The sequence below is a fragment of the Contarinia nasturtii genome, unplaced genomic scaffold, assembly GCF_009176525.2.
Source record: "Contarinia nasturtii isolate CC-2019 unplaced genomic scaffold, AAFC_CNas_1.1 Cnas_scaffold_129, whole genome shotgun sequence".
Lineage (NCBI taxonomy): Eukaryota > Metazoa > Arthropoda > Insecta > Diptera > Cecidomyiidae > Contarinia > Contarinia nasturtii.
Window position 1 is genome coordinate 7222933 of NW_022197486.1, and position 17234 is coordinate 7240166.

Sequence of the window (17234 nt, forward strand, 5' to 3'; positions counted from 1 at the left end):
TCGTAATTCAAAAATGTAAAAAAAGGAAATGGTACTGGATCTTAAAGAAGTTCCCAATCCTCTGCATGAGGTAAGTAACCCTTGGTTTGAAGGCATGCTCCATGGATTAAAAATTTTTTGTTTGTGAAAAAACTGTAGGCCTAGGGTGAAAAGTATCCAACCCTTGTTTTTACCGAATTTCATCATGATTAAAAGTGCCAATTTGGTAAGTTACAAACTGACGTAAAAAATGTAATAGAATAGAATAAGCTGATGTGATTTTAAGTTCAACCTCTGATATTACGTTGTTTTAAACAGTCAATATATCGATTCTATCAATATTGATCTATTGATGCTGTAAATGATATTAAAATAAACAATATCACGCGTGAGAGTCAATAATATTGGAGTTTGTGTAGTTGACCAAATTTCACAGCCAAAATTTTTTAACAAATCGATAAAAACAATGAAAAAGGTATGGCCACTCCTTGCTCCAATGAGCCCATCTAATATGCGACGTTATATAATACGATGTACACGAATTGACGCTGTTCGGTAATATAAAGCCCTCAAAAAAAATATTATGATTGTTTGAAGTGAAAAGTGCCGAGTTATTATCATCGTTAATATGTGTGGCGCGCGTGTTCACTGCGGTCATAATGGAATACAATCAAAAATTGGTATTCGTTATGCCAATGCTGATGATGTTTTGACACTTTTTTGCCCGGTCAGAGTGCTGGTGGTGGTGGTTGTGGTGCCGGTAACCAATTTTACTTTTTCCTTTGCCATTATTAAGATACCGATCGTTTGTCTCTTTCGTGGTGCTGCTACATTTTCGTATATTTTACTCGAAATTTTATTTAGAAAATTGGTTTGCACACACGAGGTGTGGTCGTAGCCAATGCATACAAGCAACGGATTTTGATGGTGTTGTTCGCCGCATATTCAACCGACTCAATTGAATGACTCTCGAAACCGGCACATAAATATTGTCGCATAATATGACGACCGGGGCTACTGTGCTCTCGTAATACACTCTATTGAATGAGCGTAATTTTATTTATACAAAATAGATAGAATATTTTCCGATATTTTCTATTCCTTACGCATGTGGAAGCTAATGAAAACGCTTAATGGTACTCCAGTGCTATCTGAAGGCTTTTATAAATCTGACAAATAATAATAATTTGTTGCGAAGTAATCGAAAATAAAATAGATACAAACGTCAAAATGTGCATTGTTACAAAAAATAATCCGACTTTAAATTAACTGCTTTGAAAAATTGCGTGAAAGAGAGAGAGAAAATAGAAATTTCTTCAAACGAAATAGTCAATTTTCATACAGCGTTTGTGTGCCATACACATTTGCCATAACTTATGTTTAGTGCATGTATATTGTCGTTGTGGCTAAAAGACACACCCAACTATTGCATGACATCTACAATGTATTAGTCACTTCAATACAATGTGAAGGAAATATCGTATCATATAATCGGCCTCTGGCTCGAATCAACTTTGCTTCTATTTTAAGCGGGCACATCATTTGAAACAAAAGAATTTCTTCAAAATTAATGTGAAATCGATGATATTTGTAGCTCATTTAAACGGAATCAGTCAACACATTACGCTAAACGTTTTGATCGATCTTCTTACATGATTTTGACAATATTTCTCGATTTTATGCAGTTTTTTTTATTAGCTGATTATTTTTCGTCAGTTTTTCCATCAACTTTTGGTCTTATCTTTTTTTTTCAAACTCTCCAAAACATTACCAATGTGCTGAATTGTAGATTTTCTTTCGAAAGACCTTTACATTACCTTTAGTTATATTAGCCTTACCTTATCAAATCTATAGATAAAAATGATTTTATATTAGAAAAATTATATCAGAAAAAAATGCAAAATTGTAGTAACAAATGGCAAAAGGATAGAATATCCGTTTTTTTTACATAACAACCTTATCTTGTAAATGTCACGGAAATGTCATCGCCTTAATAATGTTCCGTATGTTTTTTTTTGCTCTGTTAATAATGTTGTTGGTTATAAAATGTGCGATTGTTTACGCTTAATAAAAACCTTTGCGTCAAATTGGAACGTGTGCAAAGCCATATTCAATTTGGTTGCCTCATTAAATGTCGAGACACACGGCAAATGAAACGATATTTGATGGAATGAATGCATCTTGTCTTGGATTTGTTCTGCATAATATAAAATAGGTGTTAAAATGGTGAAAATGACGCGTATGATAGAAATATGATGAGTTGGAGTCGGCTGGTCGATGGAGGACTCCCTTTTTTCCCGTTTCAAATTGTCTATTATGCATCATGAATCAGCAACAAATAACCCGATTAAGTGCGACGAACCATATAAACATCAATTTTTATGTGCATTATGTGCATGGAACAACAACAGTGATATGATGTCCTAATATCTAAGGCACGCGTCCCATTTTTATGAAGCGTCTGAACTTTTTAAAAGCACTTAAAAACGTTAATAGGACACGTTAACACCTATTTCAAACATGTCAATCAATTTGCCCCGAATGATTGGCAACGCAATAATCATCATCGCGGATGGTTATCATAAACGTACGTAATGGCGCGCTTAATGCGGTCTATTACAATAGTTTCATTTTAATATGGACATTTTATCGGTCGTTATTTGGATCGATTTTAATCATTCAATAGAACAAGGAAAACACGTATTTTTCACATGCATTGCAATAAATTACTTCATTAAATCAAATAAATTAAACATTTCTATAGTTAACAATTAAGTTTTTAATTAAAATTCTGAAGACAATTTATCAACGCTTTCAACAATGTAAAACGTTATTTCAGTCTGTCATTTTAATTATAGTGCTTCAAAACAATGCTATCACTTTCAAAAACGAATCGTCCTTCGATTAAAGAATATTGTTTAAAATGTCTTTTTAGATACGGAGCTCACATTTTGGATTTTTTTCGAAAAATTCAGCGGATTCATTTATGGACTTTTTAAACTACCATATTTCGTTATAAAAAGTAGAAAGTTTGGGGATCACATTTACCATGAAAAAACAAATGTTTTTGTAGAAAATGAAAGTCACAAGCCCCTCTGCTAGAAATGCTTTTTGTAGGATTTTCAGGACCAGTTGAATTTATCTATTTTTTATATTATTCCATGGTTCTTGAGTAAAATTCATATGTTTCGAAAATATTCGCATTGACTTAATATTTCAACAATACCAAGCAACAAATTAATTTCATATTGCACTCTGCTTATTTAACGAATTTGCCATCGAGTGTATGTATGTTGTTTAACGCTTGAAAAATATTCGCAACTTGCATGGTGTTTTAAATAAGATCTGAACACACAGAATATATGGTTCGTGGTATCGAAACTACTGCAACTGAACTGAGAATTCTTTTTGCCACAACCGTCTAACAAGCAGATTTTATCACAAATATCATTTTTCAAGTGATCATGGGAGGCCCTTTCATTGTAATATATTTTTTCAGTCAATAAATTATTTCAAGGAAACAGCTATTTATTTGTTCAGTAAGTGATCCAGAATTAAGTTTTCGATAAAGCTTCGGATTGAATTTTCACCGTGTTTGTATTGTTTATATTCCGCTCAAAATGATTGGAATTGAGTGAATGCCATATAAATGACCGTGGTAATGTCACCAAGGTTTGCATATTATATTTCGATCAACGGATTAGTTGTTTCAATTTAAATCAAGAATAAACGAAACGACGGTAATTGCCAAATGAAAAAGATTCAAACGACAAAAGACGAAAAATCGGTCAATGATAATCAGTAGATGTGAGATGTCCAATGCGCACTTTCATTAAAATCATGTAATTTGCCATAAAGTCAAAGTCATCCCTTGGGCCCATCCTTTTTTCTCTCTTGTCTACTTCGTTATTCGACACAGGGTACGACAAAAAAAAATACTACGCGGACTCTTTCGTTTTGAACAAACACATAAAGTCAACAACCAATTATTCGCGACTCATATAAATTTGTACGAGCAAACGAATCCATAGAATGCACACATTGGCAAGCATATCATCGGTTGGCCAAGTTGGCCATTCTATAAAAGGATATTAACAGGATAATGGTACATAAAACCAAATGGAGGAACAAAAACAAAAAATAACAATCGGCCAATCAAACCATGTTGGCTGCATTTAATGCCGAATTTGACATGATGCATGTGTGTGGGTGTTCTGCCCCATAAAGGTATGCCGACATCGACAATAATGATGACAACGTATAAATGTTGTTCACATGTGCGCGCTCATTCTATCGAATTGTCTTCTGCACAATATATTTGAATATGCGCGAGCGCATTTTGATTTTCACGCAATGAACCAACAGCCCGCAGTGCAAACAATATATTTATTATATAAAACGCGAATGATACACATTTGAATTCCACAAAAACGAATCCAAATAAATACGCCGCGAAACGGTCGAAGGCATTTCAGTGTTCAGGTAACCGTTCAACGATCAATTTCAATCGCAAACACACACAATTTATAAATCAACCATTTTTTTATTCGAATTTCATTGATTTAACCTTGTTTGATACTTTTTTTGTAACTAATAATTTGATTAAAATTATTTGCGAAAAATATTCACGAAAAAGACGAAATTTAAGTTATGTGTATACAGTTTGTATAATTCTTTTGTTTTGAAATACGAAATAAACGCATAAAATCTAATTGGATTAAGCATTTTTCCCTCTTCAATACAAATGAGATTATCATAATGCTTGTGTTCGGCCGGAGAAAAGAAGGCAACGATAGAGATAGAGAGACATAAATAGAGAATGAGTCGCTTTTTATGGGTATTTGATGGGGAATAATTTTTTTAATTTTATAAAAAAAAAAAAGAAATACTTGGCACGAAAAATGCAACTTTTGAAATGTTCAAGAGTTGAAAACATACAAAAGAGAAAAAAAGTTTCATATTAAAATTTGAATGCTTAAAAAAGTTTTTTTTTTAAATTTTGTTTATAAAAAAAATGTTTATCGGTTATCTGTTGATTCAGTTTTTTATTCGAATAGTGATCATCATCAATGAATCATTGATTGCAAATTTAATTATTTTTTTGTGTGTGCAATATTCCAAAGTTCATTCATTTTTGTTTCAACTCATTGTTTGCGATCTAAAAATGAAGTTTTGCAAAAAACAAAAAATTACGCAATTCATGTGTTTTTTTTTTTTTTGAAAATCTTCGATTGCAATGGCGTGCAAAATCATTGAAGGTATTGATAATAATGCGTAAATTGAATATGTGAGATATTTAAAAAAAAACGTATTTTTGTTGTCTGTTGTTATATTTAGATCGGTAATGTCGTCAATCCCAAAAATGGGATTAAATCGAGTATCATGCGCATTCATACACGGTAACCGACAAAATGTGCTATACTATTGAATTCATTGAAGCATAAATCCCTCTGTTGAAATTCAATGCGCACTGTTGCTGTTTGTTCGATGTGTGTGTTTTTTCGAATCGAGAGCGAATGAAAAACGTGTGCCATGTCCATCAAAATCAAAACCAATAAAATTAACACTCGATGGTGTAAAATGTAGAAGTGTACCGAAGTGTACTCAATTTCAAATTGAATTTCCTTTTCAATCTCATTTTCAAATTGTCAACACACAGCGATTAGGAAATTGATTCGTTGTAATATCATTTATAAATTCGAATTTTCTGTGAAATTTAAAAAAAACGGCACCCAGAACCTCACCCACCCGCGCAAACATAGATACTCACACACCCGCTCGCTATCTCTGTGTGCGTTAATTTTCTGCATTTTCGTTATCGTTATTTATTGCCTAATTAATGCATTCATTAGGCTGCTTGCAGTAATCGATTCCCATTGCTAAATGTGTATTTAAAAATTACCTTTCGGTTATCTCATGAGCGTGTCCATGTATGAAATGAATGTGAATAAAAAAGAAGAAGAATAGTAATGAAAAAAAAAAAACGCGAAACGACGACATTCGACGAAATGAATGGCACATTCTCTTGCCTCTATTACAATGAATTCCGAATAGTAAATATTATCCATTGAGGTGCGGCCGGCTTTCATGATGATTGCCTTATGTTCTATATATGTTTGTTCTTCTGTGTCGCATTCGACCTTTTACTCACTCACAGCACTCGTACTAACTAATGCTCTATACGCGCTGTTATTATTTCATCGTTGTCAGCTACTTTTCAAAGGTTTTAGTTTCACTTCATTTCGCATTGGTCGTGTATTGTCATTGTTGCCGTTTTCGAGTATTGAATCAGATAGAGCATAGAGAAAAGTTTATTTTTTATCTCGTTCCATGTGAACGCATTACGAGTAAAAAAAATCGTTGTCATTTCAACCGATCAACGGCGATCATCAATTTTGTCTGACTGTTTGTCATGTTTTGTCTGACATTTTTTTTGTGCGAAATTTTTAAATTTAATTTAAATCACATTTTCAAGTGTCACTTTGGCCAAATTTCAGCGTTGACGATAGTACCGGATAATATGTGAAGCATATCGTGAACGAGCCTGAAAGTTGTGCTGAACCTTTACGATATAATCGTAATTAAAAATAAAGGTGAGCAAATTTTCAGGTGTGTTTAAGATATGCCATTTGCAACCTTAACGACATTGGTCACAATCAAATGGATATTAACGGTAACGATGATATGGATGCGTGCATTGACACAGACATGACATTGGATTTGTCATTTACGTGACCAACATACAGTTTTAAACCAAATTATGTATACTATTGTTCACATCTTAGAATTTGCTTTTGACCTGTAAACAATTCAACGAGGTGAGCAAATTTTCAGGTGTGTTTAATATTATAATTCATTATGTGAATGATTTGATATCAATGGCAAGTGAAAAAATAAATGTGAAGATTTTTTTCCATTTTTATAAATTTTTCATAGTGATCAACTCGACTTTAATGATAGAGATTTTTACCGAAAAAAATCCACTAGTTTCACATTATAGATGAATTTTATTCAAAAACAAAGTTAAACTTAAATGATTTTTTTTATTTTAACAATTTTTTTTCTCTTTCAAATAAATTAAAAATAAATTCGATAACTAACGAAAAAAAAAAACAAAATTTGGTTTTATTCAGAATTCGACAGAGTTTTAGGCACAAAATATCTATAGATGCTAATCACATAACTTTTGCGTGCGATCCAATGAATCCATGATTCGTCGCTTTGGCTGATTGTGGTTGGTTGTTGACCTCGTTTCACATATGCTACAGCTTCTTTTTCCAATAGTTCACGATCACGTTGCTTTTGCGCTTGCAGAAAATTTCGTTGTTCGTTTGTCAATTGCTGAATTTGTTCGCTTATCGATTTAGTATCATCTCGTATCACAACAAACTCTTTGTTTATATCCGCCAATAGATCATTGCGATTGTAAAAACTAAACGCTGTACCGCAAATACCAAGAAGTGCACCTGTGTGGTGAAAAAAACCAAGGGTATTGTTACGATTTGAAATTATATCTTCAAAGGACTTTATGAAGAAAGTACGATAAAAGCGAATAAAAAAATCATAAAAATGATGAATCATTTTAGTACCTACTAACGATCCAACAATTGACCAATACTTTGCTGAGTTTGTATGAATTTTCTCTTTTTCATGTGATGTTTTTATAGCTGATTGCATCAATATGAAAAGATCACGTTCGGCTTTATCAAGCAAATTGAATTCCTCAGTTTTCTGCTTTTCTCTGCTGGACACCTTTGGAAGTAAATTCATCGTCAATGTAACAAAACGAAATTTATTCAACGTCCTTTCAGAAAAACAAAACTTCTCACCTCAATTTCTCTTCGAATCATCTCCAAATACCGTGGATCGCCCTTTTGACAATTTGCCTGATCGGCATAGCACACTTGTAATTCGTATCGAATGTCATTGAGTTCTTTGCTAACATCACGACGCAATTGTTGAGCTTGATTCAATTTGTCTTGCAGATCTTCAACTTGTTTATGTGCAATACGAACCTCGTTTGTGTGTGAAATTTCATCGTACCAATTGAAAAATGCATCCCACTGTCGCCGAAACAATGACCTTCCATTATTGATGATGGTCTGTGACACTGGTGTCAATTTACTGGTTTCACTGAGTAGTGCAGTGATTTTTGGCAGAATTGATGGTGATGCTGGTGCATTTGACGATGGTTTCTGAGTGCTGTACTCGCACAAATTTATCGAAACAGTTTTTCTGCATATTAGAGTCTGATTTGAGCTTAAAATACGAGTACTATACAATCTATTCACACTTCTATAGTTTGCCATCCGTCCCAATCCATAATAATTTCGTATCAATTGATTCGCTACGTTTATTGACATTTAAATAGAAATCCTTTTAGCAATTTTAATTGAATTGAAATACCGTTTGAATGTCACACCAAAATTGAAAAATTTAGTATTAAATTGTGCAGGCTTATCGTTGGCGATAAAGCAAATGACATTTTCAACGTGCGGCTTTGGAAATTTGTTTACCATTGAAATGACATATTGTGTTGTTTTGAACTTTCAAATGGAAACACGACTAGAAGACATGACATGAAAGTATCGACATTTTATCCTAAACTTTATTCGATTTGGTGTTACATTGCTCTCTTTTTTTTCTGGAAAATGAACAAAATTTAAAAGAAAAAAAAAACAAGCAAAAAAAATCGAATTGCATGAGTAGAAAAACGATTTGCATCAAGTGAATGTGCGTGACATGAATTGAACGTATCCAATGAAAATGTCAAAAACGAGTAAAATTGTGTGCTGTGTGTATCGGTTAGCTGTCAAATGAATGTGATGTTGTACATGTACGCGCGCACGTGTGTGTGTGTGTGTGTGTATGTATTGGTGGGTCCGAGTTTGTGTGTTTATGCGTGACAACTCCTAGTTAAAAGTTGGCGTTTGAAATGCGAATAACTCACATAGACCGTATTTGGCACTGGTAAGTTTTATATAGTGAATTAAATCATTTCAATTTGTTCGGTTCATATGATAATTTCCATTATTATATTGTAGAGAAGAAGCAGCGCTCGACACTTAATTCGACGTTAAATTCCAAAGACGAAAAATCAAGCGATTTAACTCTCAAGTTTCCGTTGCGTGTGCATTTCAAACATTGTGAATAATCGTAAGTGTAAATATGTTTTTCATTTGAATTGCCAAACAAAAAAAAAATTCAAACCAGTTCGCAGTTCGATTGAAGGCCATACCAGTTAGAAAATCAATCAAAAATTCAATTAAAGTTGCTCTGTGCCCAAAATTCGAGAGCATATCGAGTATATGTATATATGGTAGGCACGATGACCCCAGTGCTTAGATTAATCAATTTAATTAATTGCTCCATTTATATGATGGAACGATACGTGAAATGTATATTCATATTTGGTCAGTAATGTTGTCATGTGTGTCGTATTCTTTTTCTGTCTCTTTTATTGTCATTCATTTAGGTCCGTGATCCGTTTTTGCAATGGCATCATCAAGATATACACATGCGATTGTGTGTCGGATACCGTTGTCGTTTCGTACGCGCGGCGAAATTGATTTGGAAGAAGCAAAACGTGAACATGAAGCATATGTAAATTTATTACGTGAATTGGGTTTGGACGTTATCGAATTGCCGCCGGATGAGAATTTTCCCGAATGCACATTTGTCGAAGACACAGCGGTCATATGCAATGGCATTGCATTGATTACAAAACCGGGCCAACCAAATCGTTCCAAAGAAACGGAAAATATTCGAACAGTTTTCAAAAAAGAATTAGATATTCCAATTGTTGAAATTGCTGATCCAAAAGCCAAATTAGACGGCGGCGATGTTTTATTTACGGGAAAAGAGTTTTTTGTCGGTTTATCGCCATGGACAAATGAGGCGGGTGCCAAAGCGGTAGCGGCCGCATTTCCCGAATATCCATGCGTTCCGATTAAAGTTACCGAAGAACATCATCTCAAGTATTATATTTCGATGGCCGGTACGGATCTATTATGCGTTGCCAATACGAAAGAATCGCAAGAAATTTTACGACGCATCGAACGCGAAGCAACTTTTTCATACCAAACGCTCACATTGTCCGAAGCAAGTGCGGCCAATGTGCTATTTATCAATGGCACATTAATACATCGGGCCGTACAAGATTGTCCCATTTCGTCGGCGGTCATTTCGGAAAAAATCGACGTTCCACGTCAAACGTTGCAATTTTCAGAATTAGGCAAATACTCAACTGGACTTACTGCATGCTCAGTTCTGCTGCGACGCACCAAATATATTCGAAATCTTTAAGAGTAACAAAATAGTTCAACAAAATCTTCCACATTTTGGAGTGTGTATTTTTTGATTTGGACGGAAGATTGTTATCTTTCAATGAAATCGCGTTCAAAAGCACCAAAGAGATTTTTTTTTCGTTTCTATGATATAGTTTTTTTTTCGTTCTTGACAAAATTCAACCAAATTTAATTTGGTTTTAAACTCGAATTAAATGAATAACAATACAACGCAATTTTGTCCAACGAAATACACACTCCATAGATTTTGTTCGTGCAACTCACAACACGTACAATTCTATATTCAATTCATACAAATAATAGTTTAAATGATGTTATTGCAATGAATACAAAATCCACAAATGCCATGAATTTTACTGGATTTTGCTTCATTTTTTTTTGGATGCGTACTCACCAATTTTCAGCGATCAAATTTTTCTAAATTATTGGTTTTAAGTGTGGGGGATGTGTAAAATATTCTGTTTGGAAATGTACGTACAAATATTTTTTATAGAAAATTTACCCTTTTTTTACCACAATTTTGCCAAATGGGTGTTCATTTTCTCAAAAAATATTTGTACACACACTTCCGAACAAAATGTTGTACACTAATCTACAGACTTAATCAAAAGGATTCGATCGAAAAACTTTGATCGCGAAAAATATGTGAGTGGATCGTGAAGTTTTTCTCTGAGTCTTGTACTCGGAGACATTCAAATTAATTGCAATCATTCTTCGAGTTCAATATACTTCCAAACAGTTCAATCTCATGTAATCCCAGTTTTACAGAATATTTCAGATATTTTTTCTATCTAATTTGTAATAGAACAATTGTTCGAAGTCATTTTGAATATTCGCCAGAATAAGTGATGAGAAGAAAAAAAATTGCAGCTAAACGTCTATTACAGTATTGCACAGTATTACGAACAAATGTTCAAAATGACTTTGGACAAAAACATAAAAACATTTTATTTATATATACCAATTTTAATAATTTTAGATTTAAGAATCTAACGCTTTGAATTTGAAGGGCGTTCGCACCGTGTTCAAAACAGTCTTTTTTTCTCAATGGAATTCATAATTCCATCAAACATGTAGTTTGATCAGCATTTACTATTTATTATATTGTGGTTATTATTATTATTTTTTTCGGTGTGTATTTTTTTTCGACTATAGAACAAATATTTCATTCCAAACTGATGCAGATCATTGTGAATCTCCGTTTATAAAATTAGCTTGTAATTGTGCTCTGAAATGCAAAAGTAAATTGAAACTGAAAATAAATGGAAAATGAAAATAAAATAAAGCTACTTTTATTCTGAAAGAATAACAACCGTTTTTTCATTAATCAATTATGCTGCGAAACAAATTAGAAATTTTCTTATCCATATTTATTTTTTTAACTAGGTTCAAATGACTATTTACAGCAGTAATGTGCGAAGGGGGGTAGGGGGGTGTTTACCCCCCCTGTGATTTGGATGAGAAATTTTTTTTCGCGAAAATTATTCGAATTTGCTAGGGTTTTTCAAGAAAAAAGTGAAGACCTTTTTTTTTTTTAGCTCATCAATGTAGAAAATTGAGGAGAATTCATTCAATTTGCTAGGGATTTTCGCCTCAAAAAGTGACTTCCAAAAAAAAAAAAACGAAAATTTGTCTGAGTTGCTAGAGAATTTTTTGTTTTTGAAAAATCAACACTGAGAGAGTTTCAATTTTCATATGGCTGAATATCTTTATTGAGTTTATTCCATAATTTCAGGTCATATGGGCATTTTAGGTGTTCTGTGATAAAATTGAATTTTTATCTATCTATTCTAGTCCAGAATTTCTAGATTATTCAACATTTTTCCTTTTGATGAGGGAATTGCGTAAGTGCATTAAGTAAATTACGGAATTGTGAAAAATTAAGTTGTTGCAATATTAATTAAAAAATCAACTCTGTAACTAATGTGTAACTAAGTCTGTTATACGTTACAATTAAAATAATATTGATTAAATTCCATTCCCTATAGAAGGCGAATTAAAATCGAAAGCAACATAATGTTTTTATTTCAGCGACAGTGCTTTCTCTATTATAGAATATGTCTTCAAAAGAGAAGAAAAAAATCACTTAATTTGACTTTTGAACATTTCGTTTTTAAAATAGTATTGAATCACATTACTGCATTCATAATTCCAAAAATGCAAAAACTTGGTAGGCTCTCTGTAATAGTACATGGTATAAATCAGTAAACTGTAGTGCACGAATCCGGTAAAACCTGGAAAATATCCAATAATTCCGATTTTTAGATCGCTAAGCACACCGATTTGAATAAAATCACCCATCATCTTGACGAAATTGTAAAGGGTAATTTTTTTTAATGAAAAAGAAATCATGATAATTTTTGTTTGTTAAATGCGAGTGTACACGGAGAATAACTGAAATCAACTGAATGATTAAAAACTTTAAAAAGCACACAGTTTTGTTTTTCTCTAAATATGAAATTATATGGGCAACCCGCTCTAATTGGCTGCAATTTTCGTTCAATTCTCATTGATATTGTGCAACCATAAGTTGCGTTATTTATATAGAACAAAAATGTATGTAGAAAAGTATGGTCTGCAAGTGGTGTATTGTAATTTAGTTCACATATTTAAAAAAATCAATTGCATTTATTTCAAACCTAGAAATCATTAATTCTTGTAGTCATCAAATGTTATTCACGGAAAAATTATCTACCAATTATTTTCGTAATAAAATTGATATCAATATGAGCGCGTGGAACAAAACAAGAACAAGAACGAAAAAATTCAATTCAATTTTTAATACGCTAAATTCGGGGCTCGGTCCTCGAAAATTTCGCGAAAAAAGGTGACTGACTGACTAGCTGAAATCAACTGAAAATTAATTTTATTAACTAAAACCGTCTATCCAGTCGACTTTAATCGACTATTTTTCTGATTTTAAACAGACGACTATTTTTTATAGTTTTGCGTTTTGCGATATCGTAATAAATTTTTATTACGATGATAATTATTATGTTCTATATCGTTATTAGGATGATCTTAATAGGATCGGATCGGAAGTCATAATAAAGTTATTAGGATTACATCCTAATACTTACTATGTTTTATCATAATATTTATTAGGATTCATCTTAATAAATACCAGAGTTCTCAACGGGCCACATTTTTGTGATCCGAATCCGCCCGTATCCCGACAATTGCCTATTTGAATCCGATCGACGACCGATTTTTACGGTTGGGCATCGGTCGGACTCGGAATTTGGTTAAGAATTAAAAATATAAATATCCAAAAAATGTCATTCAATTCAAAATACCGTGGTCACTTCACTTGTCTGAAGTAGCGCCATCTGTTGAAAATTGTTTTGGGCTGAATAACAATATGCTATCAAGTGAACACGGTATTTATTAAGATGAATCCTAATAAATATTATGATAAAACATAATAAGTATTAGGATGTAATAACATTATTATGATTTTATCATGATAAGTTAATAAAATCATAATAACGTTATTAGGATCCGATCCTAATAACGATAATGGTGGAAATGCTTATTATTATTAACTTATCATAATAATTTTTTATTACGTGCAAAACTATACTATTTTTGGATGTTTTTGGCTATAGCCAAATGTAATTATTGGGTGTATAAATTAATTTTTATTGACAACATCTAGATGTCGCCACTTAGACTTGAATGAAGATTGACAGGTGAATTCAATTGAATTTTATACATATGACATTTGTCAATCTAATTCAGATCGGAAAGGTTTATTTTTCATACAGTACCATTGTTTTTGAATCGATCTAAAATGAATCGTGGTAAGGAATTTTTTCGTGCAGCGCTACTTCTGTTATTTGATATCAAGGAAAGTGCCGCTGAAGCACATCGGCTGCTGCGTAGCACTTATGGCAAACAAGCTTGCATGCAATGGGAAAAATTCGGAAGCTAGGAAAATGGGTACCACATCAACTGAATGAAAATCAATTGAGAGCACGAATCACAGCATGCAAACAGCATCTTGCCGAGCACAAAAAACATAGTTTTCTGAGTCGAATTGTTACTGGCGATGAAAAGTGGGTCTATTATGATAACCTCAAACGTAAAGCAGCGTATGTTGATCCAGGCCAACCAGGACCGTCGCAGCCAAAACGAGACATTCATTGCCAGAAGGTCATGTTGTGCATCTGGTGGGATCAGAAAGGAGTAGTGTATTATGAGCTGCTAAAACAAGGTGAAACGGTTACAGCTGATCGCTATCGACAACAATTGAACAGATTGGCACGTGCATTGAACGAAAAACGGCCGTTAGTAGCGAGAAAAAACCACAAAGTTTTTTTTCACGACGACAATGCTAGGCCACATCGGGCACACATCGTCAAACAAAAGATAGAGGAGTTCGGTCGGGATCAGCTTGATCATCCTGCGTACTCTCCAGACGTTGCTCCTTCTGATTATCACTTGTTCCGATCGATGCAAATGGGTTTGTTTGAGATATCGTTTAGAAATGCTGAAGGAGTGCGAAAATGGGTCGATCAATGGATAGCTGGAAAAGATGAGGAATTCTTTCGACGCGGAATCGACAAGCTGCCAAGAAGATGGGCCGAAGTCATAGCTAACGATGGGTAGTACATTGGTTAATGTACTCATTCTTATTATTTTTAAATAAATGTTTCTTTTCACCAAAAAAACAATAAAAATTAATTTATACACCTAATAATGTTGATTTGAGTTATATTTTTCTCTGCTGGAATCGATTGAAATGAAATCAAGCAAATCAACTTTAAATGACTTCAATCTCAATTGGCTTTAGCCAAAAACCTCTCAAATTAGTTAACTGACTAGTCAGTCAGTAATTTTTTCACACGGGATTTAGTTTAAATTTGACCGCACGCTACTTATGTTTAGTAACTACTTAGTAACTTCATTCGATTTGACCGCATAATTTTTGTGTGTGTAGCTATCAGGCTGTGTGTTTTGTATGATTTCAGCAGGCACTGCTATTTCAAGCGCGATAGCTATGCTGTGCCTAAGTTCAAGATATTTGACGCATTGCATACCGCATTGAAATCGGTGCCTGCTGTAAGCAATGTGTGTTCGTTCTCTATTTACGAGCTGAAGTTGTTTAAAAACATCAAAAATGAGTAGACCTTTTGGCTAAGCTGAAAATTCAAATAAAAATTGAAAATTGATACGTAAATTGATACAGAACTGGAATAAAAATCTTACATTTTTTAAAGTTTCAAAATTTAATTCCTTAAATGGTCCCATTGTAAAAGAGACCTCATTCTGAAGTAGGCGAAGCATGTGTCGCACATCCTTTTGATCTTCTTTCGGTAAAAGATACCATTTAAAGTCGTACAACGCTCTGAGTAAACGATCATTCTATGCCATTTAAAAATCAGAATAAAATGATATATTTTGATAGAATTTGTATCCAACAACAATGCATTCGATTGTCACATACTCTATCCGAAATATTCTGTCCCATAAAACACATGACAGCCATTTGAATGTAAGAAACGACCGCCAATCCATATCCAGCCGGATAGTCCATCTAATCAAAACAACCAACATATATTTTGTGCACAAAAAGTTCTATCAAAGTTAACATTTCACATACCACTTTTTGACAATAAATTGATATTGCTATTGAAATAGAAAACGTTAGTGGAGCAAAAAAGTGTCTCCAATAGAAAAGATTTCCAATAGATTTGATGAATCTAATTTTGTATAGTAGGTGTTTAAAAAGTAATAATAATCATTTGAAACCATTCCATACGATTTGCTGAGAATAAAAGTGAGATGATCTTACTCATCATTGTATGCAATTTTCATGTAGATATTCTTTAGTTTTTCACGTGATTTATGAATGGTTATCGATTCATTTTTGAGACAATTTGATAGTTCTTCGAATTCCAATTGGCACAGATACGAAGAAACGTTAACGGTGTCATCGATCAAAGTGAGTACTCCTTCAATGAGAAAGAGTCCAATCCCGCCTATTATGGTGATCATCAATTGCCATATTGCATTTACAATAAATTCCGTGTGTAAATCATTGTGAAGGTATGGCAATTTCAAGGAATAAAGCGTAACCAATGTTCCATCGTCCATATATCGATAGAATGGCCCAATAGTTGCTCCAACAAATGAAATGAGTATCACCGTCATCTTTATAGCGTACGCTTTAATAGAATAGTTAATGCTTTCTTCACAAATTCGATTGTTGTTTGTTGGCCGCTGATTGTCACGGTAAATGTTTTTTCTGGGAATATTAATCAATCTATGCAATTCGTACATGGAATCCACAATGGCCATATAATATGCATATGTCTTAAAAAGAAAAAAAACACTTGATTTGACTTTTGAACATTTCGTTTTTAAAATAGTATTGAATCACATTACTGCATTCATAATTCCAAAAATGCAAAAACTTGGCAGACACTCCTCAAAACGGTCACGACTTGTGTAATAGTACACAGTATACATCAGCAAATTGTAGTGCACAATTCCACTTATGGCCGGTATATATCCAACAAATCCGAATTTTTTATCGCTAAGCACACCGATTTGAATACAATCTCCCATCATCTTGACGAAATTGTATAGGGTACCCCATTTTTGTAGAGGTGTTTTCAATTTCCATGAAATTTTTATGCTTTTTAATGAAAAAAAAATCATAACAATTTTTGTTTCTTAAAAGCGGGTGTACGTGAGGAATAACTGAAACCAACTGAATGATTAGAAACTTTAAAAAACAGACCATTTATTTTTCTCTGAATTAAAGGGGCAATCGGTTATAATCCGGAAATAGTTCTTCAAGGGCGATTAAAACCACCTCAGCTTATTGTACATGCAAAATCTGCATGGAAAGTCTGTATATAGTCAATATATGGAAAGCGCTGTTTATATAAAAACAGACAATATATTTGGATTTTGTCATCTGGATATTTCAGCTCATCT

The 17234-nt window shown here is 33.2% G+C and overlaps 3 protein-coding genes across 4 annotated transcripts; 1 reads left to right on the forward strand and 2 right to left on the reverse strand.

Moving 5' to 3' along the window:
* Positions 1-7081: 7081 nt before the first annotated feature.
* On the reverse strand, positions 7082-8482 carry LOC116345777 (mitochondrial potassium channel-like). The gene is made up of 3 exons (XM_031775459.1): positions 7809-8482; positions 7569-7731; positions 7082-7445 (listed from the first exon to the last, which is right to left on the reverse strand). Exons 1-3 carry the CDS (start codon positions 8340-8342, stop codon positions 7105-7107), a joined length of 1038 nt encoding a protein of 345 aa, XP_031631319.1. The 5' UTR covers positions 8343-8482; the 3' UTR covers positions 7082-7104.
* A 406-nt stretch (positions 8483-8888) lies between these two features.
* LOC116342927 (N(G),N(G)-dimethylarginine dimethylaminohydrolase 1-like) lies at positions 8889-11520 on the forward strand. 2 transcript variants are annotated; one of them, XM_031770748.1, is made up of 3 exons: positions 8889-8949; positions 9024-9135; positions 9455-11519. In XM_031770748.1, exon 3 carries the CDS (start codon positions 9475-9477, stop codon positions 10282-10284), a length of 810 nt encoding a protein of 269 aa, XP_031626608.1. In that variant the 5' UTR covers positions 8889-8949; positions 9024-9135; positions 9455-9474; the 3' UTR covers positions 10285-11519. The 2 variants fall into 2 exon arrangements, with proteins under 2 accessions (XP_031626608.1, XP_031626616.1); XM_031770756.1 differs by lacking the exons at positions 8889-8949; positions 9024-9135 and adding an exon at positions 9142-9298 and having other exon boundaries at positions 9455-11520.
* Positions 11521-12457: 937 nt separating this feature from the next.
* On the reverse strand, positions 12458-16862 carry LOC116348758. Its single transcript, XM_031779871.1, has 7 exons — positions 16677-16862; positions 16084-16604; positions 15892-15991; positions 15736-15825; positions 15498-15653; positions 15419-15430; positions 12458-12520 (listed from the first exon to the last, which is right to left on the reverse strand). Exons 1-7 carry the CDS (start codon positions 16860-16862, stop codon positions 12488-12490), a joined length of 1098 nt encoding a protein of 365 aa, XP_031635731.1. The 3' UTR covers positions 12458-12487.
* Positions 16863-17234: the final 372 nt, after the last annotated feature.

Bases quoted from the DNA above. Each gene is read 5' to 3' on its own strand.
- LOC116342927 (XM_031770748.1), top strand. From the start codon at position 9,475: ATGGCATCATCAAGATATACACATGCGATTGTGTGTCGGATACCGTTG.
- LOC116348758 (XM_031779871.1), bottom strand. From the start codon at position 16,862: ATGATGGGAGATTGTATTCAAATCGGTGTGCTTAGCGATAAAAAATTC. The intron at 16,605-16,676 runs GTAATGTGATTC...TTTCTTTTTAAG, and splicing joins TTTTTGGAATTATGAATGCA to ACATATGCATATTATATGGC. The intron at 15,654-15,735 runs GTATGTGACAAT...TAAATGGCATAG, and splicing joins GACAGAATATTTCGGATAGA to AATGATCGTTTACTCAGAGC.
- LOC116345777 (XM_031775459.1), bottom strand. From the start codon at position 8,342: ATGTCAATAAACGTAGCGAATCAATTGATACGAAATTATTATGGATTG. The intron at 7,732-7,808 runs GTGAGAAGTTTT...TTACTTCCAAAG, and splicing joins TGATTCGAAGAGAAATTGAG to GTGTCCAGCAGAGAAAAGCA. The intron at 7,446-7,568 runs GTACTAAAATGA...TTCACCACACAG, and splicing joins AATTGTTGGATCGTTAGTAG to GTGCACTTCTTGGTATTTGC.